This window comes from Bombus huntii, chromosome 5, assembly GCF_024542735.1.
Source record: "Bombus huntii isolate Logan2020A chromosome 5, iyBomHunt1.1, whole genome shotgun sequence".
NCBI lineage: Eukaryota > Metazoa > Arthropoda > Insecta > Hymenoptera > Apidae > Bombus > Bombus huntii.
Window position 1 is genome coordinate 426,350 of NC_066242.1, and position 21,337 is coordinate 447,686.

The following is a 21,337-nucleotide window of genomic DNA, read 5'->3' on the forward strand; positions in this document are numbered from 1 at the left end:
CTTTTTTTTATGATATTCTCTGCCAAATTGATTATATTGATTAAATTGATTTCTGGCTTATATATATATATATATATATATATATATATATATATATATTTGCGTTATTCTGTAATGCGCAACAAATGTTGCCATAATTAAACAATATTTAATATACAATCAATATGTCTCAAAAAAATTATTAAAAACAGATTTAATCCATTCTTCGGCATATATCTATTTATGCTTTCCGTCAATTTACATATAAGTTTAATCCTTGATAAATTACTTATTACATTTAATCTATTATCTATTTTAACATTTTTCTTAAAATGTCCCCAAAATGTTCGTATCCTTTGTGATGACCTTTTTGTACTATATACGCTATCATCTTCATCTGTAAAAATACTTTAATTTTATTTATTTAAAAATATCGCTTATAAAGCGAACACGTTATTACCACTTACCTTCACTTTTGAATCTATCGAACCATGCCGAACACATAAATTCCATAAATTTACAGCCATGTGCGCTAATTGTGGATCGCGCAAATCGGCTCTAATAATAAAGCAATTAAAAAGTTCCAATGCAAGAGCTACTTGCTTTTCCAATTGATCGGTAGAGCCAAGATACTTCAAATGTGATAAAATTTCTTCTACAATTTTCGAACTTATTTTGTTCACTTCGCTTATAAATTTTTGATCAGATCCATATAATTTATCATTAGAATCAACCTAAATATATATGAAATACTCTAATCGTACTATATAATACTCCAAGTTTCTTTGATATATTTTCATTTTTATTTAACATACCTTTTCAACATGATATGGATAGTTTTCTTGAACGATTGCTGACAATAAGTCAAGCACCCGTAAATACAAGTATGTCTTCATTGACGTATTTTCATCAAAACACCGTTGAACAGCATTAAGTAAACCTCGCATTAAATATAAAACACCATGCTCTGGACTATCCTGTACAATGTTGTAACTTTCAGTAGCGTTTCATTTATATATTATAAATCCAGAAAGAGATCATATTTACCTAACTTTAATTATAAATACATACCGGAACAACAAGCAACGTCGATAAAAAGTTTGATAAATATGAAAGTAAATAAGGTTGTGAACTTTTTTGTCTTCCATCTATATCTATTGTTTTGGGCATTTCCGGAACTAAGCTTAATGCAGCCTTAAAACATGCATCAGCTAATAAAATAGATTTTAGTTAATTATGTAATCACAATGAATATAATAAATACCGAATATAATTAATTACCTTGACCCAAGCATTGATTTAAGAGTGCAACTTGGCCTGAAAGTAAATATAATTGCAGCCGTGTATGAACTAAAGTTAATGATGGAATAGTAATAAAACAAAACGCGGCACAAGCGCGTACAAACGCCGACGTTCTTCTTGTGTGATGTCCACGAACGATCCTTCGAGTATCGACTGATAGTCTATTTACACACTACATACATTAAATATATTAAGAAAAACGTTCATTAACAATTTTTAAATATAAACTCTATTTCATACTAAGAATATGATTAAAGATTAATTACCTGTACAAGTTGTGTATGAACACTATCAAGATTAGGAAAAGCAGCTCTAGCTTCGGCATAAAAATTAAGTTGCTTTTCAAAGTCACGACCATAATCAACACGTTGAACTAAACCACATATAAGTTGACCAATTTGCCGTTTTTCATCTTCAACAGTTAGAGCACTGGAATTATCTTCTTATCAGACTACACATATATACACGATACATTCATACACGTATTACGATAGTTCTCGGATGTGATCAGCTTCAGCATTCTTATTTTTAATAAATCAATCAGTGCGAATAACGGTAGATAGTGTTTGAACTTCGCATAATTAATCAATGATAAAACAAACGAATCATTTTTAACACTAGATCATAGTGGATTATTAACAAAAAATTGAATTTTCCTATTTATGTTTAAATTTCTATGAAATTATTACCACCAGATTGCTAAAGTTCTCCGAATAAAAGTCCATAGCTATATAACTTGATAGACACAGCACCCGAAATTCTCTTTAATCTGTTACTGATAGGGTTTGCAACATTGAAACATCATTCACTGTTCTTTTATCTTATTTGCTCTCTATAGAATAAGACCACCCCCTCCGTCATCAACATTTACACAAAATCTGATTACAAAATGGTATCTTAAAACGCATTCATTTCGTGATCACTTATCCAAAAACAACTATATACGTATATAATGTAAAAGTAAGTATACATTTAAAAAACAAGAAAATTACCTAACAGAATCATGCATTATCCTAGCAATGAACATAAGAGCATTTATAAAAATAGGATCAGTAATAGGGCTGGATTGAACACTTATACCTTCCATAACAGTTTTACACACTTCAACTTTAATACTTTCTTTGTGAAACAAATCTATTAGAGGTAAGAAATTATCCTGAAAAATGTTTATACTGTTTAAATGTTCATATAATATTTAAATTAAAAAAAAAAAGAAAATCAAAATTGTAAGTAGTAATAGATAAGAGATAAATTACCATAGCAAGTAATGATTCAAAATCTTGTGTATGAGATATTACTTTTTCAATAATATTTTGTAACTGTGGATAAAAATGTTCAAAGCTTTTGTTTGGATTAAGTCGATCAATTATTTTTCCAAAGAACAAATTCAATTCATTTACCTATAACATTAGAATTATAAAAAACGAATACTTTTTTGTCCTCAAATGAAAATTTTAAACTTACGGAAAAATGAATAGCGGTAAATTGAATCCAAATTTCAACGCAGTGCATAAATTTGTTAGGATTTGTTAACTCTGTTATATATTTCCATACCATATTAAGAATTGATTGACAGTCTTCTTTTGGTGGTGATTCTAATACAAGGCTTTCACCTAAACTTCGGTATAACAGATACTGTGGAAAACCTGAAAGTAATAAAACATATACAATATACAAATTTTAAATCGATTCAGTCATACATTGCAATATTATTGAATTACCATCATCCTCGATTGTAGTTATTAAATTTACAAAATCCATTGCACGCTCTCCAATATATGTAGGTTTAAATGCTGTCAAAATACTGTTCAATAATAATGAACTAAAAAAAAATACATATTTCCATATTTTAATCTCACAAAGGTTAACGTTTCTGACATAAGCACATAACAGAATCATTAGATATATATAAATAATCACCTATTTGCTTGGCTTTTACACCGAGAAAGTACATCTTCTAAAAAATTTTCAGAGGTTGTAGCTACCAATACTTGCAAAATCCAATCCAAAGCTGGTAGGTAAAGGTTTAAATAAGAATATAAAGTCATATTTTGCTCAATTAATTCAGTTTTCACAAATTGCCCAAACAGCTGTTGGTATGTAAAGAGGAAATCATAAAAGTTCTCCCTCACAAACTCAAAATCAGACGTTTTATTTAAAGCTAATCCCACTCGGCATAAATAACATCTAGCATATACAGCTATGAGAGGATTTCCGATACCTCTTATCATTCGCGTTATTCGCAGTAAAGCAGTGTTAAATTCACTAAAAATAATATAATTTTTAATTGACATTAAACGTATAATTAAATATGTATAATTGTCTAAAAAATACTTGTAATTTACCTTGTTGTTAAAAAGCTATAAGACTTTATTATTGCCATTTCAACATAAAGACGTGGAACTAGTTCTCTTATCGATGCTATTTTGTAAAACCAATTTCTACAAGTTTCTTTCGCATTTTCAGGTACCATATCTGGTGTGAAATTATCAGGTAAACTTGTGGGCATTTTATTTCCTGGTCTGAAAGATATATAATGTATTATATATATACAACTATTTAAAAAAAATAAAGATTCTATGATAAAAATTAAAAAATATATTTTTATCGTATATTAGGCTTTTGGATACTAACAAAATCATAAATGTTTTTGAATCAATAGCTATATTTTTTATACCACACGAAGATGGTTACCGAAAACGCTTCCTCAAATCACATTACTGAATAAAATATAGCAATAAACAATACCAAAATAAGATAATACTAACTTGTAATATTCAGCTTTAACCTTTAATCTTTCATAAACCAGTTTCCCAAAAATATCTAAAATATCTGTGATAAGAACAAACTTGCCAGGATAAAAAGCCATAACAGATGTATCTACTAATAACTTCGCACACTGAAATTATTTAGGATTAATTTACATTTTCTTTTTTGCGTAATTAAATACAACCAATAACGAATAGCTGAAAATAAAAACCTGAATTGCTATTTTAAGTGCTTTAACCCTTTGATCAGAATGCCAGGCTTGTACAAGTTCATTATTTAATTGTTCGACTCTCGCAGTATATTGTTGTTGAGATAAATCTAACATTTGTCTGACAGATCCTTCTTCAAAATCATCTAACTGTTCCAATCTTGTTCGTACTTTATCAACAACTCCACCACTTGGTTGAACTTTAACAATAACTATAATAAATTTGCGAGTGCGTTTTTATTTATGCTTTATTTGTTTTACTAATATTATTAATTAATAAAAAAATAATACCTTTTTCACCACCTGGTAAGAAACTAGTAACTATTGACAATTTTTCTGATGTTGTGTATTTGTTTAATATTGTAGTACGTCTTGCTAACCATGGTTCTACTAATTCTTCTGCAGTATCCATAGATTTTTTATTAGTGACTACTGTATTACAAGAGTAATCCCACTGCATTATATTTTAAAACATAAATGATACATAATTTTTTTTCTTTCATATTTAAACAAAACATAGTTTACAAACCTCATCTGCAGCCATCTTAGATAATGGGTCTAGTTCTTCTTTAGCAAATTGTGAAAGAGGATCTGAACCATCAAAGGAACAATGACTTAATAATGGATCTACTAAAGAACTTCCTGGAATAGGTGTATGAGTTGGTGTTGATGTAGCAGTTGAAGAACCAGTACTGGTACTTCGTAACACATTACGCTTTATCCCACTGCGACCATCAATTAACTAAAGACGTAATTTATATAAAATTAGCATTTTTATATTCTTTAAAATACAACATATATAATTGTATATAATATAATTGTATATAATATAATTGTATATAATATAATTGTATATAATAAAACAACTATATCAATAATTGAATAAATATATTTTATATATGTAGAATTACCTATAATAAAATGTTAAAACTCAGGAGATAAAACTTATCTTTTATATTATATCTTCCTATATATTGTTCAATTATACTTACCATCACCGTGACAGGTTTTAAGGGATGGTCACTTACTTCTTCTAAAGTTGCAAACTGTATTGTTTTGTAATTCATAGGTTTGGCAATCCTACAAGCACAAGCAATTTAATATTTTAAGTATTTCTGTCAAAATCCTTATGCATGTCATAAGAAACACTTGATGCATACCAATTTATTTCCGTCATTTTTTAAATGCATTAAAATATTTTTATAATTCAGTTACAATAAAACAATATACATTAATTTATAGAATTTCACATATTACGCAAATGTACATGTTTATTGTTTCATATTTAGAATTGGGACTGAACTGTACTTTAAGGGTTCAAAAGTTATTGACTTTTTTATTTGCAATCTTGTAGTTTTTGATGTATGGAATCTGAAAATGTAAATTTTAAGTTGCGGAATCCACTAGTTCAAAAGTTATGGATATGTAAAACTGAACATTTTTTGGGTATTTACACGTTATTTTGACGCCATATTGGCTTCTATTCATGTTTCGTCCAATGAGTAGAATTCATGGAGCCACTGACTGCACTTAGGTGGCAGCTATTTCGGCGGGTTCGGTCAAATATGTTTGGCTGAATACACATTTATTACTTAATCTTCTTACTGACACTCGTTACTTCCTTTAGTGATAATGCGGTTCAACACAGGGTCAATTTATTTATAAATTCGAGTACACATTTGTGCAGTAGCATCTCGTTGTGTTACTGCGATCTGTTTACCTAGTCAATGGATCATGATAACGAATGTAGGCGGTGTTCTGCGTACCGTAACTCGCTATTTGGTTTGCCTCTTCTATTGAATATTGAAAAAATGACTTGCTCCAAAGAAAGTAATCAGATATCTTTTGACTTTTGAATCGGCTTAGGTTGGACGTCTGGCTCAGACAGATAAAACAATAAATACACAACTAATACACTTAATATTATAATGATGAAAAAGTATGCATATGTTTGGTTATTAATATTTGACAAAAACCTAAAATTTAATGGTTTTATTTATATTTTAAAACATCTCGAAACATTTTATCGTTTTTTAATTATTTTTCAACTGTCTGAAAAATAGTTTGTAGCCATTTAATCACCAAACGTCCTAATTTAGAAAGATACAAGTTTTATTTGAATGATGAATAACATGTATATAAAGTAAATGTAAATAACATATATATAAAAACATGTATATAAACAAAGTGATCATTTATTCGTGAATGAAGAATAATTTTATTTACTCGCGAAGTGTATATACTTTTGCAAATAGGACTTTTTATCTCATTTGGTTTGAGCAACAAATTAATTTATTTGTAGCTTGAAGGTTTTGCTTTATCTTTACCTGGTTTCAATGCTATGTTATTATCACCATTTTCCATTTCGTTAGGAAATTTCTCAGTTTGAACATACCATTTGGGATATATGTGAACCAAACTATGCATTTTTTGGATAGATTTTTAAACAATATATTATGTATTTTGTTAGGGACCAGATGCTTTGTGCAATTTCAGGTGTTCGAGTGTAACATGAGGTTTTTGCAAAGGATAATGTGATTTATCCATCCGCTGATGTTTTCAGCGGTAGTGTTTTCAAGGAAGCTTTTTACCGTTGCATTGATTGCTTTTTATTGTATGTAGCTGATCGAAGTGATTTGCTAGTATTTCTGCTTTATCTTTGTTTGTGAAGGTTGTTTGTGGAGAATACAGGCATGGGTTGGAACGGGTTTTCGAGGGATTAGATTGTTTTCCAGGGCGATGAGCCCTTAGGAATTGTGATGATATTATTCATTTGTTTAAGATGTCTGAGGCATATGCGTTGCTACTGTCACGTAAACTTAAGGGTTGGTTGATGAAATAAAATAGCTGAGACGTAACACAACTATTAATTTTGTTTTAATTAAACTTTATTATGAATTCAGCAATCACAATGTAACACACACTGAATTAACATAAATCACAATTCACTCCAACCACGTTATGTAAGACTTGGTTACAACGATACGTTAAGTACGCGACTATTATAAGGGTAGAGACCGGTAAAGATATGTTGACTATTCTAAGGATACAGAATAAGTAAGTTTTTCTGGCGATACTATGTCTGAGAAAGGCTAGAGGTAGGTGTGTCTAAGGACACGGGACTATCGGATTTGTTGATGACAATTTTGGTTAAGGAAGTGAGGGCAGTAGACACCGTCTCCGATTGGATAATAAGACGGTTGGTGGACCAGGAAGGGTTTTAGCCGCCCTCGCGAGAAAGTTGCCAACGGAACATATCAGATGTGAAGAAAACCAACTTTCTAGGCTAACACGTGATAGACAATAAACGTAAAGGGAAATCTAAGACAAGAAATACTCGCTTGGTCCGAAGGACCTTAACTATGAAAATGCCAAGACCCCTGGTGGGTACTTGAGACTATTGAGGGTACGCACCAAGAATGTCCAGACATCTGGGTGCTACCCTGTCTGCGGTGTGTGGCCTGGTCTCTGATGTGAATCGACGTTACACTACCTCCGTCTAATTCTATTTCTAAACTTGATTAGATTAACAATGTATTATAAAAAAATAATTGTTCCCATCTTATGGAAGCATTACCGGCCTCCTTATGGTTGCCGGATTGAAAAAAACTAACCCAAATATCTCGCATATGCACGTTGTGCACGGAGTCTTGAAGCTCGCTAAAACCCTTGTTTATAAACAGAAGATAAGCGACCGGTGGCCGTAACCAATACTAATGCTTACGCTACTACAGGCGCGTGCCTAAATAGAATTCACTACTATGGTACCAGCAATTTTTCAGGAATATCTTGGAAGCTATGTGACCTTACATATATAGAAAAATGTTGTTCAAAGTTTTGAGTTTTACAACATATCCAAAAATACATAGAAATCGGAGGATAGTTAGCTTTTCTACAGTTTTGCCCTCTCTTTTTATGATAGGACAATGCCGGAGGAAAGCATTATTCGATATTTTTCTTATCACGCCATAATAACGAAAAAAAAAATATTGAATTGATTTAATTTATGGTGAGGCTACAAAAAACTTTATAAAAACTTCACGCAGAAAGATATTTTAAGAAAAATCATTCTTCTCAAAAAAGTTTCAACCATATTTTTTAATTATTTTGTAAAACAGGTAGTATTAAACCATTTAAAAGAAAATGACTGAAGTCTACTACTAGAGAAGATACAGAAACTATTACTTGTAACAATATCATCAAAATGAACAGACAAGAAATACCCGAACAACAGATACTAGCCTATTCATCTCTGATACTAGATTTTGATGCTGCTATTGATCAAACATATTATTATATGTGCTTTTTAAGTGGAAAGTTACCTTATATAAATTACATACACCTTTGTTATTAAAGTATTGCACGCAGCAAGTACATTTATTTATATGTTATTAGTTTGTTACATAATAAATGTACTACATACATAAAGTGATTAATTAATGGTTGTATGTTTTCGAAAGAAACATTAGTTAAAAATGTTAAGAAGAAGAAAAAATAAAAGTAGTAAATTTGCTCGAATGAACGAAGAGGAACGTGTACGTTATATGCAACATAGACTTGAATTTGAGTTAGAAACCAAAAGGCGTAAACAACAATTAATCGCTATTTTTACTAAGGTATAAGATATAATTTATTAAATTTTCTTATTATAGCATTTTAAATTTAAATTATTACAGAATAAATTAAAACGCGAAGAGGTATTTTCAAAATTAAATATTGCCAAAATTAATGAAAAGTGGAGGTATGTTTTGCGACAAATAAAATGTAAGGAACTTCATAAAGATGTAACACATCTTCATACAACTTTTGGTAGAGCAATAAGAACTAAGGATGCAACAATTTCTTATTTATATAATGAATTAAAAATAGCAGATGCAGATCACAAAAAACTTCAAGAAACACATATTTTATTAATCAATAATATAATTGGTATTTTCATAACTATTTGTATAAAAATTATGAATCTATAATATCGTTATTTCTTATGTTTATTTTCAAATTCATATAAATTCATAATCTTTCTTTTAATATTATATAGGGAAATACAAACAAAAATTGACAGAGTTACATGATACATGTACATTTAATAATACTAACACAAATAATATGGTAGAGTTAACTGAATTGAGAAATCACATGGAACAGTGCTATAAGGAAATTTCTAATAATATAAGCAGAAAAAGTACAATTTTTAATCATACACAAACTATAAGAAAAACATACAATGCTGTTAATATTTTTAATATTTTGTACTTGGTAATAATATTAATTTACTATATAGGAAGTTATTAATCAAAATTTTGTAAATGATTTTATTAAATATGCTAGGAGGAAGATATGACATCAAATCTTCTGCATCAGTCTTTTTCAAACATAGAAAAATTCTGGGAACAGTTATATAGAATAATAAATGAATATCAAAGAATAGTTGAAAACAAAAGAATACAGTATGAGTATTTAAAAGAACAAGATAACATTGATCGAATGTGTATATTGCGGTATCCGAAAGTATGCTTACAGTTACAAAGTATTATTGAAAGATTAAAAGGCAATGTACACATATTATCACAAAAAAGAAATGAAAAAATTGCAAAACTCCAAATAACAGATATAAAAATAAAGGAAAAATACAAAAATATTAAATATGAATTAACTATAACTCAAATGATAAATTCTGTACAGTTGAAAAAATTGGCTATTAAAAGCAATGAAGTATTAAAAGTAAGAAAACATATGTTTTTTATTATAATTATTTTCCTGCACTTTTATGGTATAATAATGCTTTTTATTTTTAGCATTTACAAAGACTTATGGAAAAAGGTTGCACAATTCTTGAAATAATTAAAATATGCTCCAATTTGGAACCTTTATTTTTTAACTTGAAGAAATATTTTATACAAAATACAGTACATAATGAATGTGCTGATACTAATGTAAGAGACAAAATAAAACAAATATAGTTTATGTTATTGCAATGATATTCCAAACAAATTATTTCAGATTCCTGAATCATGTGCTAAAATCAGTAACTTTTGGGAATATTATAATTATATAAAAGTAAATAATATTATGTTAAGGAAAGAAAGTAACAAGCTTTGTAGAGAGAATAAAAAATTAAAACATAAACTGCAAGCATACTTCTTGGTGGATTCTGGCTTAACATATCCAATTACTCTATCTTTGACTTGAAATCTTTTGTTTAGTTATCCTTTATAATCATAAATAAAAAAATAAATAATATAGTAGTAAATACTTAAATTTCAATGAATCGGGAGTTCACATTGTAATTTTTTTATAACAGGCATCGATTTTACTCCAGGAATAGCCATGAACTTTTGACCCCTTTGATAAGGAAAAAAAGAAATCTAGCAAGACGTGAAATACTACCTGATGTCTAATATTTTATTTATAATATATAGATTGGGTTATGCTGCGCTCTCGAGACATAGAGCAGTGGAAAGTAGTAGAATTTAAGCGGAATGATTCTATTGGCATTTAAGTACCTATTGCTGTACAGACAATAAAATGTATTTTGCAAAAATGTATTCGTATATATCATGTTGTATTGTATTAGATTAACGATGAATAAAAATTCCACCGCCTAGCTCTAAATATTTATATGGTCTAGCACGAATACGACCTTTTACAGGGTGAAAGAAGATCTTTTCTTTTGGTATAATAGTTTCAGATTCCAAATAAATGTCGAAACATGCTCGTAATCGCTGAAGTTGCGCAGATAATGTCGGCGGTTTTATCCACATGACATTTACTTCCCTTTCAATATCTCTTAAAATATCTACAGACGCAGGTACTATAGGATTTATACTTATATTAAATACCGGTGCTATTTTTGGATAATCTGGTTTTATAGCTATTCTTGCAATTAATTCATCTAAAACAAATATTGTAAGTTTAATGAATCATGAATGGATTAATGAATAATATAAAAGAAAGATTTATGTATTAAATAATTCTATATCTTACTATTGCCCCGACGAAGTACAGCCTCATAAAAGATGTCTAACGAAGATACTAATCCTTGTTCTTGAAAAATGGGATTTACGCTATTACAATAATTACTCCATGAAATTGTTGAGAATCTTTGTAAAATTGTACTAAGTTTTTGTGGTAAAATATCGTTATTAGTAGTGAAATTTGGGAAGTTTCCACATTCTAATTGTCTAATCTCCGTACATAACTCTAATCTTGCTATTACACGTCTTTTGATTTCTCTCAACACACATTCAACACTATCTTGTGTTATTTCGCAACTCGTAAACTGTAAAATATTAATATATAGATTACTCGAAAATAATTTATGTAATAAACGCGATGTATCAATACGTGTATATTATATTAAAATTTTTATACTTTTTGCTCTCTCGTATCCAGTGAAATAAAATGTAATCCAGCCATTCTTTGTGCCCATTTATATGGGATTCCTAATCCAAGTGATGAAAATTGGCCTAAATTATGTCGATTCAATTGATAATAATTAGCAGGATTTGGGCTCTCTAATCCTAAATCTCGTGGATATAATTCCCGTAAAATCGATTCTGATATAAGCATATCTCTATTAAAAAAAAAAACAAAGAGAATTTGTAGCCAACTATAATAAAAAAGCAACAACAATATTTGCACTATAAAATACGATATACCCTGTACTAATGCCCATAATACCATCAGTTTTTAATTTTGATTCCACAGTTACAACTTTCAGAGACATCATGTAATAAAATTGCAATGTCAGCTTTGTTTCATCTGAAAATTTGTGTTTTAATATATTCTATTTCAGTTTATAATTATCTATTAATTTTTGTGAATACTAACTTTTCAATTTAATAATTATCTTTACGTTTAAAGGATGCCTTTGTAACAGTTTTGTTCTTTTCTCTTCTTGCCTAGCTTCTCTAGATAACCTATGATGTCTTTTTTTATGTACAGGTGTTTCTTCTGTAACATTTTCAGAAACAGTTTCAGCATCTGAATCAGATTCTTGTAATCCATCCTGATTATTTGCACGCTTTGCTTCTTCTTCATCACCTTCTACTTTTACTATTATAGAATTATCTGGAAGAAAAATCTCATCAAAAATAAAGCAATAAAATATAAAATACTTGGGCAATAAAAAAAGTGATACCATATGCATCTCTGTATGCAGATGCCTTTGCATAAAGAACATACAGTGGTGATGCAAGTAATGTCGCTTTATGATGTTCTTGTCTAACTTTATCCAACAACAAACCAAGGCTTTCTTGTAATGGCTTGCTTGCCTGGAAAGATTAATGGTGATTTTAGTTCAATTATAAATAAAAAACTATGCTCTACAAAAATGTCAAAAATACTTCTAATATAGTGCGAAGTTGTGGAGCAAGATTATCAAGTCGAGTTTGTTTTGATTCGATACTCAATGCTACTGCCTTTTTATTCTCTGTCAATTCATCACACAAAGCGGCTAGTTGTTTTCTTTGCGTTAATTCCCATTCTAGGCGTGCTAGTCTTAGTTGATGAGGATTATGTTTTGTTATTTCCTGCAACATCATTTTATATAGATATGTAAACAAAGATAACTTTAATTTAAATTTATTTCATACCAGCCTAGAAATATTTTCAGGTGCTTCCTTGTAAAATTCTTCTTCTGATACAAGTTGTATCAATTCATCTTTAGACCTATACATTAATACATACATATACACATTATATATCAATTACATTAAGTAATTAAAACTAAATTAAAAGAATTTTAAATAAACAACAATTACTTGAATTGAAGACATTTAACAACTTCTTTCTTTAAGTGCATTACTTCATATAACAGGTTTTGTAAATGTAAATGTCTGCTATCGACAGAACTTTTTGAAGATATAAGAGAATCTCTTGCAAATTTTGTACGAAATTTTTCCATTCTATTCAATTTTTTTAGTTCAATAAATGCTAATGATGTCTGAATCTGAAGTTCATGTATTTCATCTTTAGCCTAAAAGTATGAAATTTAAACTTATTAAATTGCATTTATTTTTCTAATGAAATTTAGTTTCTCCTTGATTGATATACAAACGTTTACATCCCCAGTGGTTTTTAATTTTGCAATTTTATTCATAGCCGCACGTATATTATCACAGGTAGATAGAAAACTTTCAGAATCATTTTCTGGTAAACGTTCTATAGCTTCCTTTTCTTCATAACTAATTATAACCTAAATATGAAGAATAGATACTTGAAAATTGAAGGAAATTCCTGTATAAAGTGATATTACCTTATATATATCTCCATCTTTCAAAGATATTCCAGAATTTCCACTAACTGATTTTCTCCTTTTTTTTGTATTATCAGAATCATTTTCTTTGCCCATTTCTTTTGGTTTCGTAAAACTTGTTATGCGTTAAATTACACGGATGAAAAGGAAGAAGGTTAGCTTTATTCACGTCTTGATTCTAATTAAGATAATCAAGATTATTTTATTACGTTATTTATAGAAATTTATAAACATGTCTGAAAGTGTAGAAAAATGATAATCAATCTCATTCTGTAGTGTTTACATATAAACACATTCTATGCATACATATAATGTTTGATATAATGATATATGCTGTATTCTATACTTCACAGCATTGAATGTAAACAAATAGAGTAAGGGTTATATATGTATATAATAATTATTCTAATTAACTTATTATTTTATGTGACCTTATATCTTTTAATGTAAAAATATACTTGATTTTTAACATGTTTAAAAGAATAATTTTTCTTAAAGAAAAAGGTTAAAAATGAAGTATACGAATTGACCCCGACGTGATTTGAACACGCAACCTTCTGATCTGGAGTCAGACGCGCTACCGTTGCGCCACGGAGTCTGTATGGTTCGATCTTTCCTCTTGTTATTTTAACCCTCATACATAATATTATATACAATGAAACAGAATATAACATATAGAATAACTCAGCTAAATGGAATCACCTAAATATTGTCTTTATTTATTATTTTGTGAAAGAACTTCAGAATAAAATTACACTATTTTAAGGGCTTCACGCAACGATGAAAATAGTTTTTCTGGTTGTCATTTTCTTTTTACGAGACTGCAAGATAATCAGTTTTTTAAATAGGGCACTATATTTATTCTCCGATATCTTTCTGGAGAGCGAAGAAATAAATTCAGCGACCTTAATAAGTATATCACTCCTATCATTCAATTTTGAAACATTTGTGTCTGAAGTACATACAGGGGCGGCGTGACCTTTTGCGGGGCCGGGTTCAGAAATTTTCCGGGGCCTGAATACACATTCATATCCTACACTTAAATTTTACAACGAGGAATTATTTATTTACAAATGTTGTTACATATTATATATTTTTTATAAGCAGTTGTTTAAACAAATCCAAGTAATATTTTTTCGCATCGCAAAAAATTCAATGAAAGTACAAAATCTGTAATCATGTATGACTTTTGCAAAAAGCTATTGATGCAGCCAAATAAAATTACACTTAACTTGAACCTATATAAACTATAAACAAAAGACAAGAATTAGGTTTAAATTAGGTCTTATTTTATTCGGCTGTCGCGCCGTAGGTCAGGCGGGTACTACAATACGCTGCCAGAAACGCTCAATTCTACTTTTACTAATGTATTGTAGTAAATGTATATACACGTACTAATCAGTGAATGCAACTATTGAGCTGACGCTTCTATTACTGTATTCTTATAACTTATATATGTTTATGATTATTATGTTTGTTAGTTTATAATTACTTAATATTAACTTATAAGACTTATTTAAAGATCATAATGTATGTAACCAGATTTAACATAATGGACACATATAATACATGTATGGGTATAACAATTTTGTAATTAAAATTGCATTTTAAATTCGATTTATATTATATATTTGTATATATGTACATATACGTTTATAATATGCATCATATTCGTTATAACATACATAGCTCTCATATTTTGTTCATAAAGAATGTTGCAATTGATTATTTGTACGTTAGGATTTAAATTTGAATTTAGTACGGCGTCCTTTGATTCGTTACTTTCAAATGTATTTTATTTACTATGTTAAACAAAAAGTGTTAATACATGTATTTAGAAACAAAATCATGGTGAATTGTATTGTAATATGAACTAAAATTTAATTTGGGAAGTGTATTTGTGGTTTGTATGATAATATCAAGCGTAAGTTTTTACAAAGATGTGACATGTATATATAGAAGATTGATATAAATCCTCCTTTGTCCTGTTTTTTTATATAATAAGTTATTTAATTAGTTTGGATTAGATTACTAATTTGTGGAAAATATATAATCAATTAGTAACACATGTATTTTTCATCTTTTGAATATCGATATGTATCTAACCTCCATCATTCTACAGTATGAATTTACATCTTTTAATGTAGATTGTGTTGCGGATGAAAAATATATTATAGATTGAGAAATAGGATGGTCGAGGAAAATCGTATTAATGAAAGTTTTCCTGAAGACAATATGGAAATTAGTGAAGAGAATGTTTTACACGAAGATGAAAAAGGTGGAATAAAGGTGGATGATGATATATATATACCACCACCTCTTAAAGTAATTAACGAAGTTGATGCTAATGGCCCTAGATTAATGATCACTAAGATTGTTAATGAAAATTTCAAAAGTTACGGAGGTACACAGGTTATTGGCCCATTTCACAAGGTAAATATCAGATAACTAAAAAGTTTCAATAAGAATTATTGATAAACTGGAAGCCATAGTATCGATTTATCAATTTTCTTTGTTTATAGTGTTTTTCAGCAATTGTTGGGCCAAATGGTAGTGGTAAAAGCAATGTTATAGATTCAATGTTATTTGTATTTGGGTATAGAGCATCTAAGATTAGATCAAAAAAGATATCAGTTTTAATACATAACTCGAATGAATATCAAGATGTTAATAGCTGTACAGTATCTGTATATTTCCACAAAATAATTGATAAGGTATATTACATATTAGAAAAGATTATCTTTTATCAAGCTTTATGAATTAGTAATGTTATTTCTCTCTATTTTCCAGTTGCAAATGGATTATGATATAGTGCCAAACAGTGAATTTGTTATATCGCGGACAGCATTTAAAGATAATTCATCTTATTATGAACTAAATAAAAAAAAAGTACAGTTCAAAGAGATTGCAAAACTTTTAAGATCTTATGGTGTAGATTTAGATCACAATCGCTTTCTAATTTTGCAGGTATGCATTTTATTATCTATTACTTTACAATATATAACTTTTTATTACTTTACGCTATATTACATTATATTATATTATTAGGGAGAAGTTGAACAAATAGCAATGATGAAGCCTAAGGCACAAAATGAAAATGATACTGGTATGCTTGAGTTTTTGGAAGATATAATTGGAACAGTTCGTTATAAAGAACCATTAGAAAAACTATCAAACAAAATAGAACTTTTATCAGAACATAGGGTGGAGAAATTGAACCGCCTCAAAATTGTTGAAAAAGAAAAAGCAGCTCTTGAAGAACCCATGCAAGAAGCTATTCAATACTTGCAATTAGAAAATGCAATTACGAAATTTCAGCATCAACTTTATTGTTATCAAAGGTAAACTATTTTGAAAACTATACTGTGCTTGAGTTTGACAACAAATTTTTTTAGATTTGAAACATCAAAAGAAATTGTGGAACAGGAAAATAAAATTAATGAAATGGATAAAGATTTATCAGATCTTGTAAACAAAATGGAAGAAATTGATCATGATAAAGAGCAGAAAAAGAAAGTGATTAAGGAAAAAAGTGCAACATGGAACAATTTACAGAAACACAAGGATGAAATTGCAACAGAATTTGATAAAGTTCGAAAATATGACGAATCACTTCATGCAGAATTAGTGGAAACAAATAAAAGACGAAAAGCTAACATTGCATCTTTAAAAACTGTAAAATTTATTTTATTACCCTTATAAAAAAGATTAGGATAATTATTTTATTAATTTTATTACTAGTTATTAATTATAATAAATAAATAATTAAATAAATAATTAATTACTCTCTATAGGAAAAATCTAAATTAGAAGAACTGTATAAAGTCCCAGAAAAAAGTATAAAAGATATCCAAGAATGTGAGGAACTTGTCGACAAACACTCGAAAAATAAGGAAAAAGAGGAAGTAGTATTGGAAAAGTTGATGGCTGAATTAAGTAAGAAGACTAAACCACTATTGAATGACCGTTCCGAACTTGAGAAAGAGCTAATATCTTTAAGAAAGGATGTTAATCAAGCACAAGCAGCATTTGATATTGCTAAATCTGAGTTGGAACTGTATACCTCTATAGAATTAACAGAGAAAGAAAAATTAGAAAAATTAAAAGATTCTCTAAAATTAACAGTAGATAATTTAAAGACACGAAACGAACAACTACACAGCTTAGAAAACAAAATTCCTTATAGTGAAGGAGAATTAATAAAGGCACAACAAGATTTAAAAAAGATGAAAACAAAGGAAATTGAAATGACTTCAAAGCTGAAAAGGATGAGAATTTCATTTGAAGAACAAAAACTTGCTATGCAAGCAAATAAGTCAAGGAATAAAATTATAGACAGTTTAATGAGGGAAAAAAGGGAAGGTAGAATTCCTGGTGTTTTTGGAAGATTGGTATGTAAATTAATAGTGACTTAATGACTGAATATTGCTATCATACTGTTTAACATTATTTCAAGGTCATTGTGTTGTTGAACTTGTCTTGATGTCGACTACAACTGTCGATCACAATTATAAAAAATATGTCGACCTTGGAATAATCCTCAAGGGAAATTGTAACTTTCAGGGAATTTAAATGTCTCTTACTCATTTTTTCTTATCTTCAATAGCAATGGAAATAATTTAGATATTTAATTTAAGTGAAATACCCTGTAACTGAGTATTTTCTGTTTGTTTGAAAGTGCAAGAAAAAATGGAAGGTATTTTTATCCAATTAGAATAACGTACATCTTTATTGCTGTGAAGATTGCTTGGAATAAATATATAGTGCATTATAAATATATCTCTTTCTAGAGAAAGTATTTTGTAGTACATATGTATAATAAGAATTTTATGTATCTGTTTATGTGTAGGGTGATCTTGGTGCTATAGACAGCAAATATGACATTGCAGTTTCAACAGCTTGTGGTCCCTTAGATAACATTGTAGTCGATACTGTAACAACTGCACAAACATGTATAACATTTCTTCGGCAAAACGATATTGGACGTGCAACGTTTATACCATTAGAAAAGCAACAGCGTTTAGTATCAAAATGTAAACAAAGAATACAAACTCCTGAGAATGTTCCAAGACTTTTTGATCTAATACAAGTTGAAGATGAAAGAGTATTACCAGCATTTTATTATGGATTACAAGATACTTTAGTGGCAAATGATTTAGATCAAGCAACACGTATTGCATATGGTTATAAACGTTTCAGAGTAGTTACTTTGAAAGGCGAATTAATAGAATTATCAGGAACAATGAGTGGAGGTGGAAGAACTGCAATGAAAGGGAGAATGGGACAAAAAGTTGTGAGAAATGAAATACGTATAGCAGATATTGAAACATTAGAGTCAGATTTAAATAAAACTTATGAAGAGTGCAATCAACTTAAAGCTAGATCTCAATCTTTAGAAAATCAGATTCATATGTTAAATGTAGGTTTAAAGGAAATGAAAGTTAATAAGGAAAAGTTGTACATCGAAATGAAGACATTAAGCGAACAAGAACCATCGTTATTGGCGCAAATTAAAGTTCAAGAGAAAAGGACTGTAGAATTAATATCAAACCCACAAAAAGTGCAACAGCTAAAGGAAGTGATGAACTCTGCAAAGGAAACTTTGGAAGATGTGCAAAAGAATTCAAAAACTGTTGAAAATCAGGTAATTCGTATTAATAAAGAAGTAGATACATTGTCAGGAAGTTTTGTGAAAAATCAACAAAAGAAGGTAGCTGACCTATCTAAAGCAATTGATACAGCTAAAGCTGAAATATGCAGATTGCAAGTTGCTATTAAAACAGCTGAGAGAAATGTAAAGAAAACCGAGCAACGAATAGAATGTTTAGAAAATGATGTACGTACTTGTGAACAAAAACTCCGTGATATTCAGAAAGAAAAGCAAAAATTAGAAGAACAAGGAAAAGAATATTTAAAAAAGCTTGAGAAATTCACGGAAGCTCTTTTAGAAAGAGACGAAGCTATGGCATCTTTTAAAGAAGAATTAGATATTTTGCAGGCTAGGGAGAATAAATTGAAAGCAATTAAAATAGATCTCGATCAGAAATTAAAAGAGCATAGAAATACAATTAAGGGTTTAAATAAAAAAATACCAGATTTCACAAGAAAAATAGCAAACTTAAAACTTCAAATAATACCCGGTGAAAATGTGGAAGAGTTGAAAGAATTAACAGAAGAGGAACTTAATGAATTGGAAGAAAAAGTTCTTATAGGAAATTTACAAAAAGCTAAGAAAAAGTTACCTATGGAGGTTCCAAATATGCAACTTATAGCAGAATATAAAGAAAAAGATGCATTATATTTACAACGTGCTGCTGATTTAGAAAAAATAACTACTGAACGCAATAGAATACGAGATATTTATGAAATAGCAAGGCGTCGAAAAATTCAGGAGTTTCTCGCAGGTTTTGCTATCATTACTGATAAATTAAAAGAGATGTATCAAATGATTACATTAGGTGGTGACGCTGAATTAGAATTGGTCGATTCTTTAGACCCCTTTAGCGAAGGAATTGCTTTTAGCGTAAGACCTCCAAAGAAATCTTGGAAAAATATTTGCAATCTTAGTGGTGGTGAAAAGACTTTAAGCTCTTTGGCTCTTGTATTTGCACTACACCACTATAAGCCCACTCCTTTATATTTTATGGATGAGATAGATGCTGCCTTAGATTTTAAAAATGTTTCAATTGTTGGAAATTATATTAAGGAAAGGACAAAAAATGCACAATTTATAATTATATCTTTAAGATCAAATATGTTTGAACTTGCGGATTATCTGGTTGGGATATACAAAACATACAACTGTACGAAGAGTGTTACGGTTGATTTGAAAAAGTATTATGAAAGAAATGGAATTGTCCCACCCACACAAATATCCTCTAGAAGTCTATATTCCACACAAACACAACAATTTGCTATGCAAAGTCAACACAAAGAAAATAGTACAAAACAAAATATGAGTACTGTACAAAATACGGAAAATGTTCGAGAACCGAATGGGAATGCAGTTGAGTAAGTAAAATGAACTTTTTAAGACTCATACATTTCAGTTTTAAAGTTATATTGATCGAATTATGTTATATTTATTAATTTTATTTGAAATATTGGAAATATATCGAGAAATTAATTCGGAATTTCTGGTATTGATCAATAATTTATCTATAATTAATAAAATAAGAAGCTATTTCTAATTAATAAAAATGACGTATTTAACATATAATAAGAGATTAACGAAAGTTTAAAGATTTGATATTTCCAACAAACTATTCTCCTTTTCTTTTATTTTTCACTAATAAAATGAGTAAAACATAATATAGTAAAATGATATTAGTAAATTATAGAAAAATACAGAAAAATAAATGCAGAAAAAATAGTGCAAAATAAATATAAAGTAATAGACTATAAAATGTATTGTTTGTTATTACATTATAATTGTTGAAATTTTATCGATACACTCATTTGAATTAAAACTAAATGCATAAATTACAATTTATGCAATAAGTACGTTATATATTAGTGTATCACTTTCTTTCAGATTGCCCGAATTAGGATTATGTCCAACACCAAAAAAAGCACCTAGTGAAAATACACATACAAATATTAATAATAGTAACATAAATGATGGCAATACTTGCGGCAAACCTTTAAAGAAGAAACGCAAGATATAAAATATAAAATATATATGTTTGTTAATATTCAATGTATGTAGAAGATATATTTTTATATGCATAATATAATGCAAATCTGACCGACATAAATTATATGTAAGCTGGAAATAAATTTTTTTAAAAAACATGTATTTACCTACAATTTAATGAAAAAAT

At 28.8% G+C, this 21,337-nt stretch overlaps 4 protein-coding genes and 1 non-coding gene across 11 annotated transcripts; 2 read left to right on the top strand and 3 right to left on the bottom strand.

Moving 5' to 3' along the window:
• Nucleotides 1–192: 192 nt before the first annotated feature.
• Nucleotides 193–5,945, bottom strand: LOC126865569 (VPS35 endosomal protein-sorting factor-like). 6 transcript variants are annotated; one of them, XM_050618259.1, is made up of 19 exons: nucleotides 5,713–5,942; nucleotides 5,419–5,629; nucleotides 5,251–5,338; nucleotides 4,788–5,000; nucleotides 4,550–4,712; nucleotides 4,262–4,470; nucleotides 4,050–4,180; nucleotides 3,627–3,803; nucleotides 3,202–3,546; nucleotides 3,003–3,103; nucleotides 2,746–2,927; nucleotides 2,538–2,681; nucleotides 2,274–2,437; nucleotides 1,548–1,710; nucleotides 1,261–1,453; nucleotides 1,051–1,190; nucleotides 795–956; nucleotides 447–713; nucleotides 193–376 (listed from the first exon to the last, which is right to left on the bottom strand). In XM_050618259.1, exons 2-19 carry the CDS (start codon nucleotides 5,433–5,435, stop codon nucleotides 290–292), a joined length of 2,946 nt encoding a protein of 981 aa, XP_050474216.1. In that variant the 5' UTR covers nucleotides 5,436–5,629; nucleotides 5,713–5,942; the 3' UTR covers nucleotides 193–289. The 6 variants fall into 6 exon arrangements, with proteins under 6 accessions (XP_050474216.1, XP_050474217.1, XP_050474219.1 ...); XM_050618260.1 differs by having other exon boundaries at nucleotides 4,262–4,458; nucleotides 5,419–5,945; XM_050618262.1 differs by having other exon boundaries at nucleotides 193–387; nucleotides 5,419–5,945.
• A 1,927-nt stretch (nucleotides 5,946–7,872) lies between these two features.
• Nucleotides 7,873–10,481, top strand: LOC126865583 (dynein regulatory complex subunit 2). Its single transcript, XM_050618297.1, has 6 exons — nucleotides 7,873–8,874; nucleotides 8,935–9,187; nucleotides 9,297–9,514; nucleotides 9,587–9,979; nucleotides 10,054–10,191; nucleotides 10,259–10,481. Exons 1-6 carry the CDS (start codon nucleotides 8,734–8,736, stop codon nucleotides 10,445–10,447), a joined length of 1,332 nt encoding a protein of 443 aa, XP_050474254.1. The 5' UTR covers nucleotides 7,873–8,733; the 3' UTR covers nucleotides 10,448–10,481.
• A 303-nt stretch (nucleotides 10,482–10,784) lies between these two features.
• On the bottom strand, nucleotides 10,785–14,063 carry LOC126865571 (THO complex subunit 5 homolog). Its single transcript, XM_050618267.1, has 12 exons — nucleotides 13,821–14,063; nucleotides 13,515–13,750; nucleotides 13,317–13,454; nucleotides 13,021–13,235; nucleotides 12,853–12,928; nucleotides 12,604–12,789; nucleotides 12,399–12,531; nucleotides 12,089–12,328; nucleotides 11,917–12,019; nucleotides 11,630–11,831; nucleotides 11,243–11,537; nucleotides 10,785–11,150 (listed from the first exon to the last, which is right to left on the bottom strand). The coding sequence occupies exons 2-12, from the start codon at nucleotides 13,608–13,610 to the stop codon at nucleotides 10,834–10,836; spliced, it is 2,001 nt and encodes a 666-aa protein (XP_050474224.1). The 5' UTR covers nucleotides 13,611–13,750; nucleotides 13,821–14,063; the 3' UTR covers nucleotides 10,785–10,833.
• On the bottom strand, nucleotides 14,041–14,112 carry Trnaw-cca (transfer RNA tryptophan (anticodon CCA)). The gene has a single exon. It is a non-coding gene; the product is annotated as a tRNA-Trp (tRNA).
• A 1,113-nt stretch (nucleotides 14,113–15,225) lies between these two features.
• LOC126865567 (structural maintenance of chromosomes protein 4) lies at nucleotides 15,226–21,308 on the top strand. 2 transcript variants are annotated; one of them, XM_050618255.1, is made up of 9 exons: nucleotides 15,226–15,438; nucleotides 15,662–15,947; nucleotides 16,037–16,228; nucleotides 16,305–16,481; nucleotides 16,563–16,855; nucleotides 16,910–17,189; nucleotides 17,309–17,905; nucleotides 18,364–20,525; nucleotides 21,049–21,308. In XM_050618255.1, exons 2-9 carry the CDS (start codon nucleotides 15,705–15,707, stop codon nucleotides 21,179–21,181), a joined length of 4,077 nt encoding a protein of 1,358 aa, XP_050474212.1. In that variant the 5' UTR covers nucleotides 15,226–15,438; nucleotides 15,662–15,704; the 3' UTR covers nucleotides 21,182–21,308. The 2 variants fall into 2 exon arrangements, with proteins under 2 accessions (XP_050474212.1, XP_050474214.1); XM_050618257.1 differs by having other exon boundaries at nucleotides 15,435–15,574.
• The last annotated feature ends 29 nt before the right edge of the window (nucleotides 21,309–21,337 follow it).